This window comes from Apis cerana, linkage group LG14, assembly GCF_029169275.1.
Source record: "Apis cerana isolate GH-2021 linkage group LG14, AcerK_1.0, whole genome shotgun sequence".
Classification (NCBI taxonomy): Eukaryota; Metazoa; Arthropoda; class Insecta; order Hymenoptera; family Apidae; genus Apis; species Apis cerana.
Window position 1 is genome coordinate 7,131,541 of NC_083865.1, and position 10,573 is coordinate 7,142,113.

Here is a 10,573-nt window from a genome sequence, read left to right on the forward strand (position 1 = left end):
ATCAGTTTAATAATCTTTGTTACGAAATATAATTGTTACAAATTTTATAGTTAGTTACGATTTGACACTTCAATAGATGACATAAGTTTCTGACTTACATTATATGCTATATTTAACGATAGTTTTATATATGCATTCGATTTAATAATAGTTTTATATATTATTATGTAAATAATAAAATTAAATACATTAATTTAATTTTAAGGTAAATCATTAAAAAATTTAATATTCAAAATATTTTCATTGTTTTATTTTAATTTTTTATAACCCTATTTATTATTAAAAATTTTTAAAAATTAAAAAATAATTACTAATATTATTATATATGTACATGATTATTATTATATGTCTCTTTATATATTTATCAGAAAATTAAGAAAATGATGGCTTCAGAAGTAGGTTCAACAAATAATGAACCTGTACATGTCAAGATAAGTAATGAAAAAGCTCCTTTAATTCATGGAAGAAGTGTTTTGCATAGAATAAGTAATTTTTTTAAGTTTGGAAGAGTACAACATACAGAAGGAGATGGGTATGTGGAATTTGGTAGTTTAAATGCAGATAGTGGCCGTACTTTGGGAACATTTGCTGGTGTATTTAGTCCTGTTACATTATCAATGTTCAGTGCCTTAATTTTTATACGAATGGGTATGAATTTTATTAAAATTCATATTAAAATAATGCAAAATATTTTATTAAATTATTTTTATAATTTTACTAATAAAACATTTAATTTTTATGTAAATTATATGAATTTTTTTTACATAGATTAACTTTCTAAATTATAGGATATATTGTCGGCAATGCTGGATTATTTGTCACTTTGATACAATTCATAATTGCATATGGAATTTTAGTATTTACAGTAGCATCTGTATGTGCAATTTCTACAAATGGTGCAGTTGAAGGAGGGGGTGCTTATTGTATCCTTATTTAAATTTTATTATATTTTTAATAATTGTTAGTTTATTATACATAAAATATAATATGTAAAAATAAGATATTACTAATTATACTTTTAATGCAAATTATATATTAAATTATAAACATATATGTATTAGATGATATATGTTTAATTTTTGTTTATGACTTACATTATATAAATTACTGATACATTATTTTAAAAAAGTATTTTAAGATACTAAAAAACTAATAACTCATACAATTTTTATTATATATTTCTTTTTTAAAGTAAGTTTTTATTTAAAAAATATTATAAATATATATGTTTTATATATGTTTTTATATAAAATATATATAAAATATTAATAAATATTAAAATATATATATATTTTTCCTATTATTAATTATTATATAGTTATGATTAGTCGTACACTTGGACCAGAATTTGGTGGATCTATTGGTACATTATTTTTTATGGCTAATATTGTGTCTAGTGCACTTTGTATTTCTGGATGTGCAGAAGGTTTAATAGAAAATTTTGGTCCTTCTGGTTATTTGGCTGGTAAAAGTACATTGATACCAGATGGTAGATGGTGGAGATTTTTATATTGTTCCATATTAAATACTGCCAATTTAATAGTATGTTTAATAGGAGCTGCAATGTTTGCAAAAACTAGTGTTGCAATTTTGGCAGTTGTATGTATTTGTTTAATAAGTGTTTTCATAAGCTTTTTGGCAAAAGGATATATGGAGGTAATTATATGAAAGATGCAAAACTTATTAATTGATATAAGAAGTATTTATATGAATTATCTTTTGTTATAGATACCAATACCAGATGCAAATATGTTGGTTCAAAATGCAACAGAACATGTTAATGGTACATATACAGGATTATTGTCATCTACACTTATAAGTAATCTTTACTCAAATTACAGTCGTGATTATTCAAGTGAAGGAACAATGACTGATTTTGCAAGTGTTTTTGGTGTATTATTTAGTGGTGTCACTGGTATAATGGCTGGAGCTAATATGAGTGGTATTTTTGAAATAAAATTATTAAATAAAATAATTTTATTTTATTTATATTTTAAATTTTAATATTTAAAAATTTGTAGGTGAATTGAAAAATCCAGGCAGAAACATTCCACGTGGAACTTTGTCAGCAGTATTATTTACATTTATATGTTATATTCTTCTTTCTCTTCTTACAGCTGCAAGTACAAGTCGATTTTTATTGCAAAATGATTTTATGTATATGATGCCAATTAATATTTGGCCACCATTTGTAGCAGTTGGTATATTAACAGCTACATTTAGTGCTGGTTTAAGTAATTTGATAGGATCAAGTAGAGTTTTGGAAGCTCTAGCAAAAGATAATGTATTTGGTAAATATTATAAATTTTTTTTAAGTCTTTATGAATTTTTTATATATTTATTTATTTTGTCTATTTGATATTTGTAGGTTCTGGTTTAAATTTTATAATACAAGGGACATGGAAAGGAAATCCAATTGCTGCAGTTTTAACTTCATGGAGTTTAGTTCAAATAATTTTATTAATAGGTTCTTTAAATACTATTGCTCAGATTAATTCAGTATTGTTTTTGCTGAGTTATTTAGCTACTAATTTAGCTTGTCTTGGTCTTGAACTTGCAAGTGCTCCAAATTTTAGGTATGTTTCATTTTAGGTATTTTAGAATATATAAATTTTGAAAATAAAAATAGAAACAATTACATATTTTTACAGACCGACATTTAATTATTTTACATGGCATACGGCTACAATTGGCCTTCTTGGTACATTAATAATGATGTTTGTTATAAATAGTATTTATGCTTCTAGTAGCATAATACTTTGTTTAATTTTAATTATTGTTTTGCATTTATTTTCTCCAAGTAAAAACGCTCCTTGGGGGAGCATTTCTCAAGCACTTATATTTCATCAAGTTAGGAAGTACTTACTAATGTTAGATTCACGTAAAGATCATGTAAAATTTTGGCGACCACAAATGCTCTTAATGGTAGCATCTCCACGTTCAGCATGCCCACTTATAGATTTTGTAAATGATTTAAAAAAAGGAGGACTTTATGTAATAGGGCATATAAAAGTTGGAGAATTTTTAGGTCAGAATATTGATCCTACTATAGAAGAGTATCCACATTGGTTGAGTTTAGTTGATCACATGAAAGTAAAAGCATTTGTTGAATTAACAGTTACAAAAACTGTACGTGAAGGACTACATCATTTAATTAGAATATCTGGAATGGGAGCAATGAAACCAAATACAATTGTTCTTGGTTTTTATGATGAACAAATGCCGATAGATTTTTTCAAAAATTCACAATATGCAACTGATATGTTTGAAAATGTTTCAACTTTACCAAACAGTACTGCATTTCCTTTAAGGCATACAAATGCAGAAAAAAATTTGGATCCAATACAATATGTAGGAATGTGCTCAGATATTTTAAGAATGAAAAAAAATTTGTGTTTATGTCGAAATTTTCATACCTTAAATAAATTACAAATAGCTAAGTAAGTATATAAATATTTTATTGATTTGTATCACTAAATTATTTTCTTATATTTCATTTTTTAGAAACTCATCTTTAAAATATATTGATGTATGGCCTGTGAATTTTTTTCAACCAACAGATCAAGATCCATTTGATACAACTTCATTATTTATGTTGCAACTTGCGTGTATTATCAATATGGTACCTATATGGAAAAATTTACATCTTAGAGTATTTCATTGTGAAATTTCAGACAGTAACTCAAGTTTAAATATATCAGATTCACAAAATTCGATTAGTGAATTTCCTCGGGTTTCTAACGAATTTCGTATAAGAAAATTATTAAATATGCTGAGAATTTCAGCATCTATTAAAAAGATTCCGAATTGGGGAACGCAAATACGTGGGCTAAAAGGTCATTCTCTCATTGATTCAGCTGTAGAAAGTCAATATGAATCAAGCAATGAAAATAGTGATATCTTAAGTAATATTTCACGTGCTTATATTTTGAAGTAAATATTATTTAAATTATTTTATATATTTGCTGATGATATTTAATCATTTAAACAATACACATTAATACAATTTTTTAAGTAACTTATGTTTTTAATTGATTAACTTTATTTTTCAGTGTGAATCAATTAATTAGACAACATTCTTCACAAACTGCTACAATATTTATATATTTACCTGCACCCCCAGTATCAAATACATGGGATGAAAATACTATATATCATCAATACCTTCAATTATTAACAGAATTATCAGCAGACTTACCGCCTATAGTATTAGTGCATGGTGTCAGTGCAGTTACATCAACAACACTATAATGAAATGTAAATACTTGAGAATGAAAATTCTTGTTACATAATTTTTATAAGAGAAAGTATTATTTAATGAATAATTTTAGAGATTTTAAATTATAATTTTTATATCTCCTACATTTTTGGAGAAATGACGATTGAAATTTAAAAAAACAAGTACCAAAAATATTTTATTTAATATATTCTCTATTATAAACTACTAATTATGACAATTGAGAAATAGTAATGCTTTCTTATTACAATAAGAAAATCTTGTAACAAATATCGGTTATTGCTGTGATAACGAATTTATTCTATAAAAAAGTTTTCAAATATAAATATTTTTTAAATATTACTATATATACATCTCAATTAATAAATTGTTAAACTGGTATTATCATATTTAGATATGGAAATATTTCTATACTAATTTTTTATATCATATTTAACCATTAAATTAATTTAATATTAATAATAATAAAAAAAAATATAAATCTATTGTGAATTAGCAATAAATTTTTTTTTCTATGTATTTTTTTCTTTCTTAATATCTTAAATTACATGTAGACTGAAAAATCATCATTAGAAACATTATATCCTGATATTCGAATAATTTTAGAGAAATAATTATTTAAGTTTTAAAAGTTGAACAATTTTTATTGATATTTTATATTATTTGCCATTGTTAAAATACAGTTTGATAACAATCGGCTAGTTTTAGGATACTATATTTCTTGTGATTATATTTCAGTTTTTTAATATCTATAAATCTGAATTTTTTTATTTTTATACAATACTTTAACTTTGTTTTTTAAAAAATTTTTTTTTTAATTCTTGAATTTATGACAAAATAAAATTGGAATAATAAATATCATATGCATAATAGATGAAAAAAAATGTAAAATAAAAAAAGTATTGTAATGAATTTCATATTAATTTTAAAAATACATATTTGATTATTAATTTTTATATTAATTTTTTTTAAATTTTTTTAATAAAATATTTATTGAATATATTATAAATATTTAAAATTCTATCACTTTATTTAAATTTTTTATATTTTAAAAATTCCTATAATGATATCATTGTATAAATACTCTTATATTTTTTATAATACTCTGTTATACTTTTTTTTTCATATTTTAAACAAATTTTTCTTAATGTAATTTGATTGTAATTGTAAATCACATATAATTTTAGACAAAATACAAGCATCTATAAAATAATAATAATTTAAAAAAATTATAATTTACAGTTATAATAATTTAATTCTACATAAAAATGATTGTCAATATCAAGTTCTAGAACTTAAAATTACAATATTTGAAATTATTTTTTTTCAATAAATAACAATACTGAAATGAATTTAATACGTTTTGATTCGCGATATTTCATAGCATTATAAAATACATGTTTTGTCCACATCTAAATTAATAAAAATATTTCATTTCAGTTAATTATCTTGAATTTTTGTCGAAATCATGAGTTATATTTATTAATATATATATATTTATAATATATATATATATATATAAATATATATATATTTAATGATACGATTATATTATATTTCGAATTATTTTAAATTATATTCGAAAATAAATATAATAATATCTTTGTATTTTTAAGCTAAAATTCAAATCAAATAATCATAAAAAAATCTTATATAAGGACTTTATGAATGATATATGAATGTTTGTATACATAAAAAAGTGATTTCATTAATAGCATTTTATCTATAATAACACAATTATATAGTAATAATACATTATAAGATATAAAAGATTGCTATAACTATTATTGAATATTGTAAATTATAATTTACAGATTATTCTATAAATAGAGTATAAATAATAGAATCTATTTTATCTGAAATCACTACAGATATCGACCTATATTTTATTTTAAATTAAATGATTCAAATGGACTATTTAAAATCCAAAAAATTGTGAAAGTACAAGTATTGTTTTATATTTCATTTATTATATTGTTTTATATTTATTTGTATCTAAAAAGCACTTCAAATATAAATTGAAGTGCTTTTTAGATACAATTTATAAAATACAATTTATAACTATATCTATTATAGATACAAAAAGTATTTTTCATAAATATTTATAAGAATATTTTAATAAATTTTAATAATAAATTAGAGAAATATTTAAGTAACAAAATTAAATAAAATTTTTATACACCAATAATTGTTTTCAATCATTTGATTTAGAAAAAATCAAATCCATATCCATAGCAACATTTTCAGAGAAAAATATTGTTTTATTGCATTATATTTATATTAAACACTATATATAATGTCCTAGATAAAGTCCTGGATAAGTTATTATATCATATATTTAAAAGAAAATTTTTTAAAAATAGTTTTGTACATATAACACGAGTCAATTTGTACATGATCAATTTGTACAATATATGATCATGTATTATCAATGTAGATCATATTATCACAAATCATTATCGCTATTAAAGATTTTTTAATAAAATATAAAAAATATAAAAAAATAGAATTATATATAGGCTTAGACATAATCTTAACATAATTGAATATTATAGCTCATCAATATTTTTAGAAATCTTTAAGTGATTAAAAATATAAAAGAATAAAATTATACATTTATTAAATAATTTATTAAATAATTTGGCATGATTGTAAATTATTATTTTTAAATTAATATTTATAATACTTATAATAGGAAGAAAAAGTAAGAAATTTCATGAAAGTATACAACATATTCTGCATCTACATTAAATTCACAAAATTACATACAAAAAATTCTTTTTATGAAATTATAAGACATGCTCTTCTATATTTTCATTTTCTTGATCGGAAGAATCCGAATCTTCAGCTAGATATTTTTGAATTTGACGATGTGTCATATCTTTCGTTTCAGGAATGAAGAACATTACTATAACTGACATAAGACAACATACCGAAAGAAAATAGAATATCCAATCGATTTTAAAATTTATATCAACAATAGTACAAAAAATTAATGTTAAGAAAAAATCAAGTAGATCACCAAAAGTCTTAATAATAAGAGTAGCAAAATTTTTTATTTCTGGGGTAAATAGTTCGTTTATGAGGATGTCGGATAACGAGCCCAAGCCTAAATAATATACTACTTGGAGCAAGGACATGAAGCAAACAGGAAGAATATCCATTGTGATTTGTGGCATATTGTTATTAACAAATGTAAAATAAAGTGCCATGATAAAAAATGTATATGAACATCCAATTGTACAATATATCAAACGAATACGTTTCTTTATAATGTGAGCTGTTGCGGTAGATAAAAGAGCACTTAAAAATGCAATGCTAAAAATTATAATCATCACTGCGTTCACATTAATTTTAACTCCTGCTATTTCAAGCAATATTGGAAGATATTGCATAATAAAGTAATATCCTGTAAAGTTTTGTGCTACAGTTATAGAAAACATAATAAATGTAGCTTTTATATTATTTTTCAGATACAGTAATCGTAACTTTCCCCACATGGTATATCTATTTATATTTAAATGTCGACTATTTTTTGGCCTATACGAATTATTCTCATTCTCTGCATGTTTGCGTAGAAGCGAGTCCAATTCTCTTCTCGATTCATAGGGATCAAGAATATCTTTAAAAAATGATATTGATTTAATAGCTGCGGTTCTATTACCATTTTTTGCCAAGAAAATAGGACTTTCAGGAAGAAAAATGATTAATGGAATAAACATTAAGGATAGGATTAAAACACTAGTTGTGAGTGTTAAATAAGATACAATATATCCTATGACACTGATTATCAATGATCCAAGGACTATACTTGGTATTGTCAGTGTGTTCAAGATATTACTTACATAAGAATCCGTCACATCCAATACGTATATAGGAAATGCCTTATATGCAATACCAATACCTGTGCCATGAACTCCTCGAGCAAGATGCGCAGCTTGTGATTCGCGTCCATATATTAAGGTAAACCAGCCAAAGATGAAAAGTAAATCGGCCAATATGAGGCCTTTTTTAGGGCCGAAAGTATCAATTATAATATCACTTATGAATCGACCAAGTGAAATTCCAGTTACTAATACAGAGACAAGCCATGCCAATTCGTCATTTGTAATATAGATTGGATTATCGCTGAGGCCGGTTCTTAGTTGAGGAATAGTTATAGTATACCATCCGTATATAATGCCGGCTAATATCATCATGTATAATCCTGAAATAAGAAATATTGTAGTAAAAAGAAAGTCTGATATAGATAAAAAAAAAAAAAATGATACCACTACAAAATAATGTAAGAACGATTCTGGGTTAGATGTTATCATGCAGATAAGATTTGTAGTTTTTAATGGGTAAAATTCTACACTCTTTGTCGAATTCAAATCTTCATAGGAATTTTTTAAGAATTTTCACGATTTTCCTCATTAAAAACAATACAAGAGAAAATCGAACATATGTTAAAATTATATATTTTTAATGTTGAAATAATAAATGGAATTTATAAAATAAAATGATTAAAAATACATAGTATTAAATATTTATAAATGATTATTAATATTTTTTATAAATTACAAAATACAATTAATTATATATAATATATAATATAAATAATTAAAATAATATTATTTATTAAAAAATAGTAATAGAATATAATTTTATAGGTTTCATAAAATTACAAGTGACGAAAATTTCGATATTTGTTAATGTAAGATAAAAAATAAAAGACTAACCACAACTTATCGCTATCCATTGTCTACTTTCTCTTCTTCTTCTACTACGTATAAAATCTCTTACTTCTATATTTTCCCTTTCAGGTCGTATGAATGTTCTTTGCTGTGAAATAGATTATATGATTATATGAGATGACCATATAATAATAATAGTAATTATATATATTGCATTTTTGAAAAAAAAAGAAGAATTAATAAATCATTCTTTTTTTTAGAAATTAGTTTCATAAATCAATCTATATTTTGCATATTAAAAATATTAAAATAAATAATATGGAACATCTCATTCTTATAATTTTAAAAAAAATTAATCAATCATTAAATATATTACCAGTAGATAGATAAACTAAATTTAAATTTTTTACCACAAAAATTGTCATATATGAATTTGTGTAATATTTCAAACAAACAGAAAATTAGTAATTTATTATTCTAATAAATTTATTATTAATTTTAAATTTATTATAATATTTTATCTATAATTATATACTTATATTAATGTATTATATAAGTAAAATACTTACGAATCGCATCCGATAAGCCATATTTGCAAATATTAATTATTTTTTTATATAATAATAATTTTATAACAATTTTAAACACTTGATGTCTATTTTTTTCAATTTATAACGGAAATAATTAATCACAATATGATTAATGAATAATTTATTATATTTAAATTTATCATAGACAAGAATAGATTCTAATTAATGTTTTATCGTTAATAATTGAATCTAATTTCTAATTTTCACGATAATTTACTTTGAATTTTCAAATAATAATGATCTTCTTAAAGGTTGTTTCACTTTTATATGATATAACTTTGATATTGCCTCGATAGATAAACATTTCTTACATACTTTAACGTTAAGAATTAATTTTAAATATTTATGTACAAATTGTATATATATATAAAACAATGTTTTTCTATTTGAAAATTATTTCGTTGTTACCAGTGATCATAATTATATAAATATAATGAATTACAGAAATATTATTTTACTTAATATAAAATATGATTGTGCAATATTTATAAAATAACAAAATTTTTGTTCATCAGAAGATTTAAATTATAAATAATTCTGTTTTGAAATAATATTACAATACAATAACCTTGTTATAATATATATAATTCTCTTTGCATTCTGTTATTATAATTAATTATTGAAGATATAAATTAATGAAAAAATTTACTTTTATCATTTACTTTACTTTAATATAAAATTTACTTTAACATATAATTATATGTTTTTTGTCTTTTTATGCATAATTTAATTTTTAAATAAATTTATATCCATTTTGTTATCTAAAAAATTTTCCATTTCTAATAGTTTTATTAGTTATATAAATTATATTTTTATTTGATACATTTTATACAAATAATATACTTATCTCTATTATGTGTTATCTCTTTAATATGTAAATTGTATTCATAATCTAAACGAACGGATTGTGTTAGACGCGTCTCAGTTTCATAAATAATCATCTCAACGAGCGCGAATTAATTTATGCAATTGGCACGATCAATGTCGAGAACATATTACAGCAATTCTTAACTTGTTTGTTCTATTATTCAATGTGTTTTACATCTTATAAAGAAAAGAGTGCGTCAATT

General features: G+C 22.2%; 2 protein-coding genes across 4 annotated transcripts; one reads left to right on the forward strand and one right to left on the reverse strand.

The window, feature by feature from the left end:
• Positions 1 to 65: 65 nt before the first annotated feature.
• LOC108004140 (solute carrier family 12 member 9) lies at positions 66 to 8,975 on the forward strand. Of its 3 annotated transcripts, XR_009832570.1 has the most exons (12): positions 66 to 205; positions 369 to 648; positions 789 to 923; positions 1,319 to 1,656; positions 1,729 to 1,942; positions 2,022 to 2,291; positions 2,369 to 2,576; positions 2,652 to 3,440; positions 3,505 to 3,933; positions 4,053 to 4,257; positions 7,131 to 7,638; positions 7,711 to 8,975. XR_009832570.1 is itself a non-coding variant. In XM_017066833.3 (11 exons), exons 2-10 carry the CDS (start codon positions 381 to 383, stop codon positions 4,249 to 4,251), a joined length of 2,850 nt encoding a protein of 949 aa, XP_016922322.1. In that variant the 5' UTR covers positions 66 to 205; positions 369 to 380; the 3' UTR covers positions 4,252 to 4,257; positions 7,131 to 8,975. The 3 variants fall into 3 exon arrangements, 2 of the variants coding, with proteins under 2 accessions (XP_016922322.1, XP_016922321.1); XM_017066833.3 differs by having other exon boundaries at positions 7,131 to 8,975; XM_017066832.3 differs by lacking the exons at positions 7,131 to 7,638; positions 7,711 to 8,975 and having other exon boundaries at positions 4,053 to 4,722.
• LOC108004142 (facilitated trehalose transporter Tret1-like) lies at positions 6,179 to 9,918 on the reverse strand. Its single transcript, XM_017066834.3, has 3 exons — positions 9,483 to 9,918; positions 8,959 to 9,061; positions 6,179 to 8,444 (listed from the first exon to the last, which is right to left on the reverse strand). The coding sequence occupies exons 1-3, from the start codon at positions 9,501 to 9,503 to the stop codon at positions 7,027 to 7,029; spliced, it is 1,542 nt and encodes a 513-aa protein (XP_016922323.1). The 5' UTR covers positions 9,504 to 9,918; the 3' UTR covers positions 6,179 to 7,026.
• Positions 9,919 to 10,573: the final 655 nt, after the last annotated feature.